We start from the raw sequence: 16,977 nt of genomic DNA on the forward strand, positions 1-16,977 counted from the left end.
TCCCAGTACTTAGGAGGCCGAGGCATCAGGGTTGCCATGAGCTCAATTAGCCTGGCCATAGTGTGTTGAGACCCTTTCTTACATTCTTTTATTTTGAGGGGGGGTCTCACCATAGGCTAGAGCCTATGCTTTTCCTGGATCTTACTTTGTAGCCCAGGCAGACCTTACAGTCACTGTGATAGTCTTACCAACAGCCTGAGTGTTGGGACTGTGGAAAGGAGCCACCACAAGAAGCTAGACCCTTTCTCAGAAACAAAACAAAATAAAACAAATCACTTAATCTTGTTTTATGATGATTTCTGTCATAACAATATTGAGCTTCTTTGTAATTCCTAAGCAGGTAGCTTTTAAAAATGTATAATATACATTGGCCTTATTCATTCCCTTATTTTAACTTTGCATGCTTGTAAAAAAAATGCATGCTTGGGCTGCAGAGACAACTCAGTGGTTAAGGTGCCTACCGGTAAAGCCTAACAACCCGGGTTCACTTCCTCAGTATCCATGTAAGCCAGATGCACAAAGTGGTGCATGCATCTGGAGTCTGTAGTGGCTGGAAGCCTCTTCTCTGTCTCTCATCTATCTCTCTCTGCTTGCAAATGAATAAATGAACATATTTTTTAAAATTCATGCTCACTGGTAGAAGTCTGGAAAGTATATGAAGAGGTGAAAAAGAAAATAATCAATCCAGCAACTGTGATCATTTCAGGGTTGGTTATGGCTCTTCTTGACCCTTACTGCTTTATGCATTTATGAGCACATTAACTAAGAGCATAGTTATAGTTTTAAAATGTGAAACAGTAATAATTCTTGAAAAAAAATCTTTGGAAAGGGTAGTGAGAGGGGCAAATCTGGTGTTTAGAAGTCAGTGGCAGCATTGTGCAAAAATTCATTTTCAGTGTGTACCTAGTAAAGCAGCATCCGGGGCTGTTTCCTGTAGCAGTTGTCTCTTGAACATCTTGGTCAGTGTATCTAGAAATTTGATTTCATGCTGCTGTCTGGCCTTCAGTTGAGAGAGGACTGGCTTTGTGGGTATTCCTGTGATGCATGATGCATTGAAATGCTAACATGGGTCATGTCGCCACTACTGCAATGCTGTGCAAGGATCATCATTAAAATTGTGGTTATCCTGTACTTCTGAAGATCTCACAGGAAGATGTTAGACTGCTCCAATCCCAGTTGTGATCCTGCCTGATAAGTACTGTTACCAGTATTTGCAATCATTTAAAGCTGTGAACAGGTCAATTCAAATGGAGCATTTTTAATGTGTCTTTTATTCCTAATATTGTTTGCCCTGGTCCTTATTTGATTGATAAATTGACAGTGGGGAGATTAAAATCCATTTCTAGCATGGATTTGTTAAATATTCCCAAACATTCTATAAGTATGAACAGTTAATAAATCAGAGGTCTAAGTGGGTTGAATTTGCTGTAAATAAATCCATTTGGATGTTAATGACTTCAAGTAGGTCTTCCAGGTAGTCAGTGTCAACATAACAATGACTAATCAATGATTTGTATGCAATTGAATTTTTATGGGTTTCATGTAGTGTTTCTGAATTAACATGACAATATGCTACTTTGTTTATGAGGGTATTTTTGTTGTTGTTGTTGTTGTTAAGTCAGTTTTTTGGAGTGAGGTGGAGTTGGGGGTAGTTTCAAGGTAGGGTCTCGCTTCTAGCTCAGACTGACCTAGAAGTCACTATGTAGTTCTCAGGCTGGCCTCGAATTCACAGTGATGCTCCTACCTCTGCCTCCCAAGTGCTGGGATTAAAGGCACATGCCACCATGCCTGGTTGATATGTCAAGTTTTAAAGAAATCAGATACATCAAAATTTCTTAAGTACGGTCTTATTTAATACAGTCCATTAAAATTTTCAGTGTCTTATAATTTCTGCTTATTACAGTTTAATTTGAAAATTAAAAATAAAATCTTTTTTTAACTACAGTTTTACATCGAAGACAATTATTGAAGATAGTTGTTGAAAACAAGGGAACAGATAACTGGCATACCCTGCCTTAGAGCCCTGTCACCTTCACCAGTGTGTCACTGAAAATCTAGCAAGGAAATAAATTCCTTGTCTCATGTACCTTTATTTGTTCAATTTCTATTTCTGGGGTTTAGGGGGAAATTTCATTGTCTACGTAGTTTTAATACCTGAATAAGAACTATCATTTCCCACAGGCCCCCCCCCCCCCCCCTATTTTTTGCAGTGAGCAGTGTGCTTGCTGGACTTCGTTTTCTGGATAATAGGTTTCATTAGTTTTGATGCCTGAGGTTGCCGTTTTTGATGCCTAGAGGTTCGTTTCAGCTGTTGCTGCAGTGTGCTACATTAAAAGGAGCTATGTGTCACAGTTCAGAGGAGATGTGTGTTCTTTGAAAGTTTTTCTTTAAAGTGCGTGAGGCAGTGACCTGAAACCTAAAAGCATGAGTGTGAATTTCTGCAAGCTCTCACAGTCTTCTCTTCTCCCTATCTGACTCCTCTCTCCTTCCTGCATATTTTCCCATCCTGGAAAGCCTGTCATGTCATTATTTGCTTGTGGAATGAGAAGGATAATCTCTGTTGGGAAATACCACATCACTGTAGTGTGTGCTGCTTTGATATTTTGCCATATTGACACCTCCTCGCCCTGAAGGTTTAAAAAAAATATTTTATTTATTTAGTTGAGAGAAGGAGAGGAGAGAGAGGGAATATGAATGATAGAATGGGTGCACCAGGGCTTCTAGCCACTGTAAATGAACTCCAGATGCATGTGCCACCTTGGCATCTGGCTTTCGCGTGTCCTGGAAAATGGAACTTAACCGCTAAGCCATCTCTCCAGCCCACCCTGAAGCTTTTTAAATAATTGTTTTTATTATAAAGAAGCATAGTGATTCACCAAGGAATGATGAATTAAAAGTTACAAATTGTAAGGATTTTGAGAAAAATTTGAACGCTTCACAGTAATCATTGCTACTTAAAAATAACAAAATATTCAGTACATACACATTTTAAATATCTGACTGAGAATTAACAGTATTTTAGATGGTTGAATAACAATGTAAACATTCTGATTGTAGTTTTTACAATTATTGAGCCGACTCCAGCACCAGAGAGATTGTCTCTGGCGACAGGCGGCTGTGGCAGTCCTCTGCTTTTCCTGTTGTCTGGCCGGCACAGTGAAGCACCAGTAGGCCGTTTGCACTGACCTCACTGCTCACTGTTGTGCATCAGCTCCGAAATCTCATGGCGCCTTTCTGTTCTAAGAACAGAAAAGCTCTTGGAAATTTATAGAAGTAGTCTGTCGAACTTGAGAAGTTAGACTGTAAGCACATCCCAGCACTCAGGAGGCAGAGGCAGGAGGATGGCTGTGGGTTTGAAGTCACACTGCGACTACATACTGAATTACAGGTATGCCTGGCCTAGAGTGAGACACTATGAAAAACCAAGTAACAACAACAACAACAACAACAACAACAACAACAAATTTCTAAGCAGGGAGAGAGAGTGCTAACTGTTCGGCTCCCCTCAAAGTACCCCCACGAAAATCTCAGCATCAAGTAAATGAATTGTTGACTTAAATTTTATTGGCCCTGTGAGTATCTCTCATACATTAAGAAGGCTAAAGGGTAAGGATTCTTTTTATTTTCTTCCTCAGCTATGAGATTTTTCTCTGCAGCCGTGTAGGAAACATCAGTATCAAACTTTTGGGCCTAACATGAAGCTTAAGTCAGTAATGAAGACTGCCTTTCTAAGTTGTAGCTACAACTAGAAGGAACAGGCGGATTGGCATGATTAACCCTAACCTGTGGTATGCTGCAAAACAGGTGGTTGAAAGTCAGTATTTGGTTTAAATTCCACCTTTTTTTCCCCCCAAGGTAAGGAAGGTAAGGTCTCCCTCTAGTCCAGTCTGGCCTTGAACTTTTAGTGATCCTCCTGACTCTGCCTTCCTCCGAGCGCTGGGATTAGAGGTGTGCACCACCATGCTGCGCTTGAATCCCATCTTAAATGTGTATACTTTAAGAAGATTTTAGATTAAAGCTATTTTTTTTAACTTAGGTATGTAAAGCACGCCTGTAGAGAGTATCCTGTCAGTACATGGTTATGGTTGGCTGAAACGTTTAGTCCTAGCAGCTGTGGAAATAAATTTCTTTCCCATTAGATGTTCCATATGGAATAATCAATGTATTACTTATAAAAAAAGTGCATTTGTTTCTTTTAAGCTGCAGATTATACCCAAATTTGAATCGATGTTCTTGGATTTATTAGTTTTTTAAGTTTGGGCAAGCTTCTTAAGATTTTTAAGCATTAGTTTTTTAAAATATGTATTTTTAGGGTCTGGAGAGATGGTTTAGTGGTTAGGGCACTTGCCTGCAAAGCTAAAGGACCCAGGTTTGACTCCCCAGGATCCACGTAAGCCAGATGCGCAAGGTGGCACATATATCTGGAGTTTATTTACACTGGCTGGAGGCCCTGTGCGCCCATTCTCCCCTCTCCTCTCTTATCTACCTGCCTATTTCTGTATTTCTCTCTCTCTCAAATAAATAAAAATAAAATATTTAAAAACTTATTTACAGGGTAAACTATATGGATCAGTTCTTACCAAGAAAAGGAATTGCTTAAAAGAATGTTGGGTATTCATAGATTAATTTTCTACTTTTAGGATCAGCATTGTGAACCTGGTTTGTTTAAAAATCTGTAATAAGGAACAGGGTGTGGTGGCATACCCCTTTATTCCCAGCACTAGGGAACCAGAGATAGGAGTTTTGCTTTGACTTTGAGGACAGCCTGGGCTAGAGTGAGATCCTACCTCATATGCCTTCCCCCAACCCACCCCTCAAAAAACTTGCAATGAGGGCTGGAAAAATGGCTTAGTGGTTAAACACTTGCCTGTGAAGGCTAAGGACCTCGGTTCGAGGCTTGATTCCCCAGGACCCCCGTTAAGCCAGATGCACAATGGGGCATATACTTCTGGAGTTCGTTTGCAGTGGCTGGAGGCCCTGGTGTGTCCATTTTTTCTCTCTCTCTCTCTCTGCCTCTTTTTTTCTCTCTGTCACTCTCAAATAAAGTAAATTGAACCAAAAAATATTAAAAAAAAACAAAACAAAACAAAACAACTTGCATTGAGCCGGGAGTGGTGACGCATGCCTTTATTCCTAGCACTTGGGAGGCTGAAGTAGGAGGATCTCTGTGAGTTCCAGGCCACCCTGAGACTACATAGTGAATTCCAGATCAGCTTGAGCTAGAGTGAGATCCTACCTCAAAAACAAACAAACAAAAAACAAAAAACCAAAATCATGCAATGACAAAATATAACACAAACAAAACCCTCCTAAGTTGGGCTCCAGAGATGGCTTAGTAGTTAAGGTGCTTGCTTGCAAAGCCTAACAACCCTAGTTGAGTTGGAGTGCATCTGGACTTTGGTTGCAGCAGCTGGAGGCCCTGGTATTCCCTCCCTCCCTCCCCCACTGCCTGTCTCTCTGCTCGCAAATAAATTATTTTTTAAGGACTACTGATTTGATTTATGTTCTTCTTGATGAATATATTTGATACGGAAAGTAAAAGAACAAGCAAACTCATATAGTTTATATTTATAGTTGAATTGATAGCTTTAGTGTAGCCAATCCTTTATCACATTTACTGCTTACGGCAATTTATTGAAGGGTCAGCACAAACTATAAGATGTATATGTATATGTAAATAAAGTTCATATAAAAATCCAAACAATGGGCTGCAGAAATGGCTCATTGGTTAAAGATGCTAGTTTGCCCAGATTCAGTTCCATGGTATCTTGTAAAGCCGGATGCACAAAGTGGCGCATGCATCTGAATGTTCTTTGCAGTGGCTGGAGACCCTGGTTTGCCCATACTCCCCCTCTTTCTTTCTGACTCTGTCTCTCAAATAAATAAAAATGATGTACATTGATTGCTGGTGTTCAGACCCAGGACATTGTGCGTGCTATGCAAGTATCCTGTCATGAAGCTACATTCCCAGCCCTCTGTTACTTTGTTAATCTTTGTTTGTTTCTTTATTTTTATTTTTTGAGGTAGGGTCTCACTCTAACCGAGGCTGACCTGGAACTCACTCTGTCGTCCCAGGCTAGCCTCGAACTCACAGCAAGCTTCCTATCTCTGATGGGATTAAAGATGCATGCCACCACACCAGGCTAAAGTTTAACTTGATATTTCATTTATTTTATATTACAAGTTTATTCCCTTCTTTCTACTATTTTTGTGCAAAATAAAGTCGATAGTAATATATTTGCCTTATTTACAGAATTTAATGTGAACTACTTAAAAAGTATACTGGGGGCTGGGGAGATGGCGCAGTGGTTAAGTTGCTTGTCTCCTGTCCCTCTCCTTGCAATTAAATAAATTTTTAAAAATTACACTGTACTGCCCCTGCCTTCCTTCATTCCCTTCTCTCCCTCCTCTTCCCTCCCTCTCCCTCCCTCTCTTCCCCTTCCCTCCCTCCTCCTCTTGTCTCCCTCCCTTTCTTCCCTCCCCCTCCCTTTATTCTCTACCCTTCCCCTCAAATTCATGGCCATTGATCCTCCTATCTCTGCCTCCCAAGAGCTAAGATTAAAAGTGGGGGGGTGCACCCCTCCTGACTTGGTTAGAAGTTTTCTTTCTGAATAGTGTTCCATGTTGCATTGTTAGTTCTTCCCTGGTTGTGGATGTTTGGATGGTTTACAGTATTTGGCCACTGTGAATAAAACAAACTGAAACATTTGTTATACTTTTTCATGTGAGTTCTTACTCTCTTGTGAATATGTGTGTAGACTGTGTCAGGTTATAGTTGGGAAAACCCGTTTCTCCTATGATGCTGCAGCAGGTGTATGTATGGGCTTTTCCCCCTGAATCACACGGGTAGGCAGTTCCGCCGTGGACTCCAACTGGAGGGCTCTCAATTCATTTTTATTCTGACACTGTCTACCTTGAGGATCGCTTCAGATCCCCTACATTGTAGGGTTATTTCCACAGAACTCTTCCTTTATCTCAGATGACAGCTCAATGCCCAGATCTCTAGTCTAATATTCTTGCTGTCTATAAGCCAGGGGTTCACTCAGCCTTTTCCTTTGATTAATTTGCTAGAGCAGGTCACCAGGAAACAGTTTATATTTTCTACAAAGGAAGTGGGGAACGTTGAGACAGAAGAGAAGTTTAGAGCCAGGTTGTGAGAAGGGGCACAGGCCTTGCATGATTTCTTGGGGCAAGTCACCCTTTAGTCCCCTCTGTGTGCACAGCTATCTGGAAGTTCTTAGGCATGATTGATTTGTCATTGGACATTGGTATATGAGCTCATCCTTGAGTCCTTTTCTCCCCTACAGGTGGGGTGAAAGTGGAGGGAGTGGTACTAAAAATTCTCCCACTGAACACGTTTTATTCCACCAGGCAACCAGCCCTTATGCTCAGATAATGTAGGGTGCCACTAAGTCGTCTCATCTCTCCCAGATATGAATTTCCCAATATTACAGTGGAATAATATTGGGCTATATGACAGTTGATCTCTTCCCCTGGTAACGTACTTCCTAAGTGGCTGTTTATTGTGTATTTCCACCAGCAGAACATGGCAGTCCAGCTACTCTCTGTACACCAGCACTGCCAGTACAGTGTCTTTTCTTCATTGTAGCCAGCCTGGTGGTTGCTGTCTCCTTGCTAGGTTAATTTACCTTCCTCAAATGACTCATGCTATTGTAATACACTTTTTTCCATTCATGTTGCTCAGAATGTGTCTCCCTTTAGTAGTGGGAGAACAAGAAAACGGGAAGAAGGCTAAAGACAAACAGGAGAGCTGAAACAGATGCTGGATTGCTGCTTATTGTGGTTAGGAATTCATTGGGAATTTTTAATCTCTTTTAAAGTATATTTGAAGCTTTATACTATGAAGAGTCGTAAAAAATTTATTATTGACAACTTCCGTAATTATGGACAGTAAACCATGATAATCAACCCCCCCCTTCCCCTTCACCACTCCACTCTCTATCATATCCTCTCCCACTCTCAATCAGTCTCTCTCCTATTTGAGGTAGGGTCTCTCTCTAGCCTGGGCTGACCTGGAATTCACTATGTAGTCTCAGGATGGCCTTGAACTCATGGAAACCTTCCTACTTCTTCCTCCCAAGTGCTGGGATTAAAGCTGTGCACTACCACACCTGGCTGTGTTCATTTATTTTGTAAATGAACTCCATATCCATGCGCTGTCTGTGCATTTGGCTAACGTGGGTCCTGGGGAATTGAGCCTCCGACCGGGGTTTTTAGGCTTCACAGGAAGTGGTTAACCACTATGCCATCTCTCCTGCCCATCATTTATTTTATTTGGGATATGGGGGGATGGGTGACCAGGGCCTCTATCCATTGCAAATGAACTCCAGATGCATGTGCCACCTTGTGCATCTGGCTTTGGTAAAACCTGAAGAATTGAACCTGGTTTCTTAGGCTTTTCAGGGAAGCACTTCTAGCAAGATTTCTCAGTGACCTTACATCCCAAGTATGTTGAGTCTTAAGCAGTAGGGTCTTACCATCTATTCCTGGTGGAAAACCAAGAGCCTTGGCAATGGCCTGTAATGTTTCGGGGGGGGGGGGGGGGGCGTCAGGACCTCTCTGGCCAACAACTTATTAGAAGGTATCCCATCCCTGGCACTGAAAATTTTCTAGTAACAATTTTTGGCTTTTGTCCAAAAAAGTAGGTTTCTATATGACTTATTCATACCCTCTTAGATTTTGACTTACCCTCCTGACCCTTCCTTTATTCAGTCTCTTCCCCTGACCTCACTTAGGGCTTTCCACCCCAATTAATCTTTTTCTACTTACACATATGTGATACCATCCGCTTAAGTCCTCCCTTCACTCTCTCTTGAGATTCTTTTTTTTTTAATGTGCTGAATAAGTATCACCACATTGAAGGAAAATCCTGAAAAGAGGTTAGTACTTGGCCAGTTTTGTGGCATCAGTGCTCTATACGAGGGACCCTGGTACTCCCTTAATAGGAGAAGAAGGCTTGGCAAGAGACATGGTTCAGTGACTAAGGGTGCTTGCTTGCCACACCATCTGACCTAGGTTCAATTCCACAGATCTCTACAAAGGCACAAAGTGGGACCTGCACCTGGAGCTTGTTTACCGTGACAAGCCCTGGCGTGACCATTCTCTCCTTTTTCCTTTTCTCTCTCTGCCCACCTCCCAAGAAGCAAAAAATAACATTTTTTTCTTTTCTTTTTTCCCTCTCCCCTCCCACCTGTTCCGTCCCCAACCCCCTCCCCTTCCCTCCTCTCCCCTTCCCCTTCCCTCCTCTTCCCCTCCCTTTCCCTCCTCTCTCCCTCCCCTCTCCCTCTCCTCTCCCTCCCCTCTCCTGTGCCCCTTCCCTGTCCTCTGCCCCTCCCCTCTCCCTCTCCCTCTCCCTCTCTTTTCTAGGTAGGATCTCACTGTAGCTCAGGCAGAACTGAAATTTACCACATATTCTCAGGGAGGCCTTGAACTCCATCCATCTCTTACTCCCAAGTGTTGGGATTAACCACGCCTGGCCAAAAAAACAAAGATTTTTTAAACAGAGCATATTTATCTACTTAGGATTTTTCAGCTATTTTATTTTCCTTTTATTATGTATTCACATTAGTAATCTAAGCACCTCTAAGGTTAAAAGTTACAGTTTAACGACCTTGTTTTCTCTTCTCACAGTTCTTAAAACTGGTGGTATTAGGGACTGAAACATTGGGACAAAAAGCAAATTAGTGCTGCTCGCTGTGCTGTGACGTTATTTCCTTTTGCAGCGCTATAAAAGTTGAAGGCCTGCTGAAGAGATGCGGGCACCTTCGAAGGCTTGCGGAGCCCTTTTGTCTGTTTGTTCCTGAGCAGACGCTGTCATTTACTAGCACTTAGGCTTGTCTGCCTGCTATTCTGGACTTCTCTTTCTCTAGATCTGCACCACAGTTGAATATTTCAGGGAAGGGTTGGTTGTTTGGGAAATTGTGAAATTAACATTAACCACATAGGCTGAAATTTTGATAAGTTGACATGCTTCCCTAGTTTTATAATGATAAAAAATATGGGCACGGACATAAATACTACCTAGTTTGAGAGTATTGGGATGCATTTTAGCATGTGTATTGGTATGGCAAAAGCATGAAAATTTCATTTTGGGAGTTGGTATGCTTGCTTCAGTTAGGAAAGTGCTTCCTTTGGTCACCAGAACCCACAAATCAATGCTGGCTGTAGTGGGGTGCTCACACTCCCAGCACCCAGGGGCAGAGACAGACAGGTACATGGGGCTCACTGAGCAGCCAGTCTAGCCTCATTGGCTAGTTCTACTGGTGAGAAGCAGAAATAGAATGGCCATGAGTGTGAGGCCACCCTGAGACTACCTAGTTAATTCCAGGTCATCCTGGGCTAGAGCAAGACCTTTCCTCAGGAAAACAAAAAACAAACAAAAAAAGAAAGTTGTTCACATCTGTGGAATAACACCTTAAACCACTTCTCTGCTCACAACTACCAAGTAGTTAAAATCTCCCAAAAGGCAATTTCCTTTAGTTCAATTAATGAGAGTAAAAAACTAGAAAGGTGGAAATAGTTGGAAAAAAACAAACACTTCCTCCTTTTGTTATTTGCTGCCTTGTCAAAAACACTCACCAATTAAAGACACAACAAATTCATAATGAATTTGTGTGTGCATGCACATATGAATATCATGCATGAGGCAGCCACAGGATAGCCTGTCTTGGTCTTTAAGATTGGTCTTGGTCCTTAAGACTATATTTTAGTTATGCTTATTGTTGGAATGATAGGAAGGCGATTTGGGCGCTGTCAGTCTTTTGTTCTCTTGGTGTAAGTTACTTGTGAGTCAATTGTAAACATATTTCAAAGCAACAGTGATAGTTTCCAAGATGTAATGCTGTTTATAAAGTTAAAGTACAGGAAACACAATTTAATACTCTAGTAAAAATTTCTAGTTTTCCTAAAATTATGTCTTTATAATCTTTTCAGATTTGACCTTCACAATATTTACAGAAAGGTCTATAATTCAGATATTTTTAGAACTTTTCCCTTGAGCTTTGCCTTTCAAAAATTACTTCAATCTTTGAAGAAGCAGCATGGAAAGACCCTGCACAGTGACGCATATTTCTAAGACTGCAGAACAACAACAACCAAAACAAAGCAGAGGCTGGTGAGATGTACTTGCTTACAAAGTCTACCAGCCTGGGATAAATTCTTTGGCCACCCATGTAAATGCAGATGCAAAGTGGTACCCTAAGTCTTCTGTTTGTAACTGTTTCAGGGTGAGACTAAGATGAAATCATTTAAATTAGCGTGTTAACTTTGCTTGAAAGTTTCTTTTTATTTGGATGTCCTTTTTACTGGTTCTTTTTTTTTTTTCCTTTTTTCTTTTTTCTTTTCAGTTGTTGAAGAAGGACTCTGGGAAAATGGCCTTTCCTATGAATGTAGGACGCTGCTCTTCAAAGCGATCCACAATCTGTTAGAAAGGTAAGAAAAATACTGTGGCAGAGGTTTTGGAACTCTGGGGAATATAGCCACCTGCTTGAATATATGTAACTTGATTGTAACTCAAGGATAACTGCTAAATTACAGAAAAGTAATTTCTCTGTATATTGATATAATTTCAAACCTAGAAAAGTTCTAGGAATAATTTACAGAACTTCCACATGCTTCCCTCCACCCACTTTGTGTCTCTTTCTTGTTTTTTGAATTTATTCCCTGAATCATCCATGAGCACAGATTATAATCTGTCCCCCATGAGCATGTAGGAACATGTCTTCAGGCCGGGTCTCCTCATGCAGGCTCAGGCTCAGGCTCAGTATGGAAACGAAGTGTGTGCTGTCCCACCAGCTTTTAGCCTAGTGTTCTCTGCTGTTGCAGTAATGTTTTGAACTCATCCAACCTGTGCTAATATTTCCTTCAGTTTTTATTTCTCCAAATCTTGACAGTTCTTTTTACGTTTAGTGTTCTTTGTTGACATTTTGGATGAGATGAGAATCTGTCTTGGTCTTTAATTCCTTAAGATTATGTTTTAGTTATGCTTATTGTTGGAATGATAAAGAAGGGATGCTGTGTCTTACTCAGTGTATCATGGCAGGTGAAGGTGACAAATGTTGTCAATGTTATTAATGTGTCTGAGGTGGTACTTTATCTGGTTTCTTCATCATAAGTTTGTTATATATATATTTCCGAGGTAGGTCAGCTCAGGCTGTTTTGTTTTTCTTGAGGTAGGGTTTTGTTCTAGCCCAGGCTGACCTGGAATTCACTATGTAGTCTCAGGGTGGCCTCGAACTCATGGCGATCCTCCTACATCTGCCTCCTGAGTGCTGGGATTAAAGGCGTGTGCCAACATGCCTGTTTTATAAATTAGTATTTTGCTATGATTTTTGTCATTGTATAAATGATTTGTGCTCAGATGCTATGAGGTTGTCTTGTCGTTTAAAAAAAAATTATTTCTTTCATTGTTTCAAAATAGGGTCTCACTCTAGCTGAGACTAACCTGGAACTCACTCTATAGTCTGGCCTCAAACTCAAAGTGATCCTCTCACCTGTGCTGGGATTAAAGGCATGTGTCACCATGCCCAGTTTACCAAAATTTTCTGATAATTGTTTTAGCGTCTAATGATAATCCTTGTCTGAATCTTTTATTACTGTAATATCTGTTCCTATTAGCTGTCAATCTATTGTAAGAAGGAGGATTTTGTCTCTTCCTTCCATGCCTCCCTCTTTCTTTCTTCCTTCCTCCCTTTTGTTTTGTCTTGTAGCCCAGACTGGCCTTGTATTTATGGCAGTCCACCTCAGCTTCCTAAGTGCTGGGATTGAAGTTGCGCAGCACCCTCCCTGTCCTCTTTCTCCTCACTCATGCACACACAGAAAATTGAACTCGTAAGTTGGACATGGTAGCACATACGTAAAAACCCAGGACTCAAGATAGAGGCAGGAGTTACAAATTCAAGGCCAAAGGAAAGAAACCAACATACATTTGGATTCCAGTGTTCCTATGGAATTGGGTGGTTTAGATTACATGGCTGTCAATTTACTTGACACTCAAATTCTTCTGTACTTGACTGAGAAAGCCACTGTCACATCATCCCTTTGATATGCCCCTGTCTTTATTGAAATACCTCCTAAATTTCTGACATAGCAATATATTCCAGGCTATCATGTTTGGTTTTTTTTATTGTTTTTGCTTTTTGAGGTAGGGTCTCTCCCTCTAGCCCAGGCTGACCTGGAATTCAATATGTAGTCCAGGGTGGCCTCAAACTCTCAGTGATCCTCCTCTGCCTCCCAAGTGCTAGGAGTAAAGTTATATGCTGACCTTCCCAGAAATGTTTACTGTTTTGTTTCAGAGGAAGGCTGGAAGGGAGGAAGGAATATGGGCATGCTAGGGGCTCTAGCAGCCATAAACATACTTGTACCACTTTGTGCATCTGGCTTTATGTGGATAGTAAAGAATGAAACTCATGCTGCCAGCTTTGTAAACAAGTGCCTGTATTGTGGCACCATCTTCATGGTAGGGCCTTGCTGTAGCCCAGGCCGACCTGGAATTCTCTATGTAGTGTCAGGCTGGCCTGGAACTCACAGCAATCCTCCTACCTCTGCCTCCCGAGTGATGGGATTAAATATGTGCATCACCACGTCCGGCTTTAATTAAAAAGGATAATAAAAATGGTTTAAAATAATATTTTTCTTTATTTGAGTTGCATTTTTCAAAACTTCATTAATGTAGTCCTTGATTAGTCTGTTTCAATACTATTATGGGAATTTATTCTGAGACTTGAAACAGCTTTATCTTAGAAAATATTCTCATGTGTATAGTATAAGGTTCTATTGAAAAGTTGTGCTAATCTTTTGTCCTCTAAAGTAATGATTTCCTCTTTTCATCAAACTTTCTGTGATTGCCCTGTGAATGAAAATCAACTCCATTTCATGAGATAGGAAAGCATTTTAAGTGGTGGCGGTGGCTTTTTTTTCATTGTCAGTGTAAAATGAAAAGTAGAATTTGTACTTGCCTTTTCCCCTTCCCTTTTCCTTTCCCTTCGTTTTCTCTCCTTTCCTCCTTCGTTCCCTTCCCTCCCCCCCTCCCCCCCCTCAATTCCAGGCTAACCTGGAATTGACTATGTAGTCTCAGGCTGACCTCAAATTCATAGTGATCCTCCTACCTCTGTCTAAGTTACCGCAGCTCTGAAAGTCATTTGAATTGATCTTTTTAAAAGGTTCTGATTGGCAGCATATACGAGTCATTGAGGTCATTCACTTTGGTTGACTGTATTGTTACTTGTTGCTGTGATTAGATATCTGAGGAGAAGCAGCCTAAGGAAGGAAAGGGTTAGTTTGTCCTTCTGGGGTAGCTTACCATGGTGGGTGAGGCACAGGGGTAGGAGTAGAGGTGCAGCCAGGAAGCTGGCCATGAACAGAGAGCGGGTATAAATGTCAAGGCCCACCCCCAGTGACTCAGTTCCTCCAGCAAAGGTTCACCTCCTATAGGGCCACAGCCTGGCCAAACAGCACCACCATCTGAGACTTATGTTCACCCCTGAGCCTGTGGTGTGGGCCTTCCACATTCCAGTCAGTACTGCTGATTTATGCTGAGATGTGGCCATTCTGATGTTGTGGAATACTGTAAGTCCAAAGTAATAGACTTTTTTTTTTTTTTTTTTTTTTTGAGGTAGGGTCTCTCTCTAGCCCAGGCTGACCTGGAATTCACTGTGTAGTCTCAGGGTGGCCTTGAAGTCACAGAGATTCTCACACATCTGCCACCGAGTGCTGGGATTAAAGGTGTGTGCCACCAAATGTGGCTGTTTAACTTTTAAAAATTTTATTTATTTATTTACTTGAGCTCCTCCATTCTAAACTCTATTCTAAACTCATGAGGTCATGCCCTCATGCCTCTTCCCTTGCTTGTGAGACTGGCTTTCCAGTGTTTATAAGGGCAGTTATCTCTTTTTGGTAGAATGCCCAGAATTGTTTTTCTTTTTTTTAAAATAAGTTTATTTATTTATTTTTTTTCTTTTCCTTTTTTAAAAAATAAATACTTTAATTTATTTGAGAGAGAGAGAGAGAGAGTGAGTGAGTGTACCAGGACCTCCATCCACTGCATAGAATCCCAGATGCATATGCCACTGTGTACATCTGGCTTATGTGGGTCCTGGGCAATCAAACCTGGGTCCTTTGGCTTCACAAACACGTTAATCACTAAGCCCCAGGCCTGCTTTTTTTTTAGGGTTTGGGGATTTTTATTTATTTATTTATTTAATTATTTAATTTTTATTAGCATTTTCCATGATTATAAAAAATATCCAATGGTAATACCCTCCCCCCTTTCCCCTTTGAAATTCCATTGTTTTTTTTTTAAATAAGTTTATATTTTTATTGACAACTTCCATAATTGTAGACAACAAACCATGGTAATTCCCTCTCCCACACTTTCCTCCACTCATTATTATTTCCCCTCCTCCTTTCAATCACTCTTTTATTTTTGTTGTCATCATCTTTTCTTCTGTAAAGGACCTTTAGCCTTGGAAAGGACCTCATAAAATTACAAAGCTTTTGAACAGCAAAGGACACTGTGAATAGAGCAAAGAGGCAACATCTTCTGCTTTCTAAGACTGGTCCATTCAGATTCCTATCCTTTAGTCTTGTCCATTCAGGAAGTTTTGTTCTGTGTTTACTGGTTTTTCTAAAAAATTATCTTACATTCTTCAGTAATGGAAAAGGACTTTTTGGGGGGAGGGGTGGGGGGGGTTTCAAGGTAGAATCTTGCTCTAGCCTAGGCTGGCCTCAAACTCACAGTGACCTTCCTGTCTCCTGAGTGCTGGGATTAAAGGCGTGTGCTCACCATGGCCCATTCGAAACGGACTTTTTTTGTGGCACAGTGATGGAAAGCAAAAACTTTTAAACGTTTTTTGGAGTTTCCTCATGTACTATTTATTTTTATTGTAGCCATAATAGCTATTCCTCCTATTACAGTAAGTATGAATTTTCATGGTATAGCAAATTCTCTCTTTTGTTAAAAGTTATTTGTACACAGCAAAAGAGGAGGGAGAGTGGGGGAGAGAGAATGAGATTATGCGTGCTCTAGCCACTGCAAACGAACTCCAGATACATGTACTACTTTACGTCTGGCTCTATATGTGTACTGGGGAATTGAACCTGGGTTGTTAAGCTTTGCAGGCAAGCACTTGCACTGCTGAACCATCTTTACAACCTGCAAACTGTGTGTCTTACCAGAATGAAGTAAAACATAAGTGTAAAACTTCTTTTTATAAAGGGCAAGGAGTGTATTTAGTTTAAAAACTCAGTGGTTCCCTCCCCCCTTCTTCGCAGGTAGGGTCAGCTCAGACTGACATGGAATTCACTGTGTAATCGCTTACCACAGTGTCCAGACAGCTGGGATTAAAGGCCTGCAGCACCGTGCACCACCATGCTTGCCTTTGTCCTTCCTTCTCTCCCTTCCCCTCCCCTCTGCTCCTCTCCCTTCCCTGCCCTGGCACCCACTCAGTAGGCCAGGCTCTCCTTGAACTCTGGTGATTCTCCTCCCTCAGTCTGCCAGGTGCCACATGATAACTGGAGGCCTCACTAAGTTTTTTTTTGTTCCTCAGATTGCTTACATTTGTATTGCATGTGGGATTTGTTTTGTAACTTGATTGAAATTTCTGAAACATCTTATACAATGTGGTATAGTTGCCATTAGGTGTTTTAGTATACTTCAGTTTAAGGTTTGAGAGTAAAACAGGTTTGCTATTTTTTCATGGGGAGCTTCTGTTTGTCCTCACAAATCCAAGTCATCACTTTTCATACACAACATTATAGTAGTGTTTATAAGGGCTTGTATTCTATTATGTTAGGTAGTGATAGGTAGAGAGACTTTCATCTGTGAACTGTAGTGGCTCTACCTGGTAGTTCACTGTTCTCAAGTTAGACAGTGGTTGGATTTAGGATATTTTACTTGGAAAATATGTGAAAAAAATATGGAGAAAATTGGGATTGTAGGAATGATAATAGTATATTCAT

At 41.0% G+C, this 16,977-nt stretch overlaps 1 protein-coding gene across 3 annotated transcripts in view; it reads left to right on the forward strand.

Annotated features, from left to right (window-relative positions):
• Positions 1-16,977, forward strand: part of Med13l (mediator complex subunit 13L) — a 276,451-nt gene that overhangs the window by 129,209 nt on the left and 130,265 nt on the right. For 2 of the 3 annotated variants that reach the window (XM_045133163.1, XM_045133164.1), the window contains exon 3: positions 11,367-11,451. The exons of the other annotated variant lie outside the window; for it this stretch is intronic. In XM_045133163.1, the coding sequence (XP_044989098.1) occupies positions 11,367-11,451 (85 nt within the window). The remainder of the gene's footprint in view (positions 1-11,366; positions 11,452-16,977) is intronic. 3 annotated transcript variants of the gene reach the window in all.

The sequence above is a fragment of the Jaculus jaculus genome, chromosome 13, assembly GCF_020740685.1.
Source record: "Jaculus jaculus isolate mJacJac1 chromosome 13, mJacJac1.mat.Y.cur, whole genome shotgun sequence".
NCBI classification, from domain to species: domain Eukaryota; kingdom Metazoa; phylum Chordata; class Mammalia; order Rodentia; family Dipodidae; genus Jaculus; species Jaculus jaculus.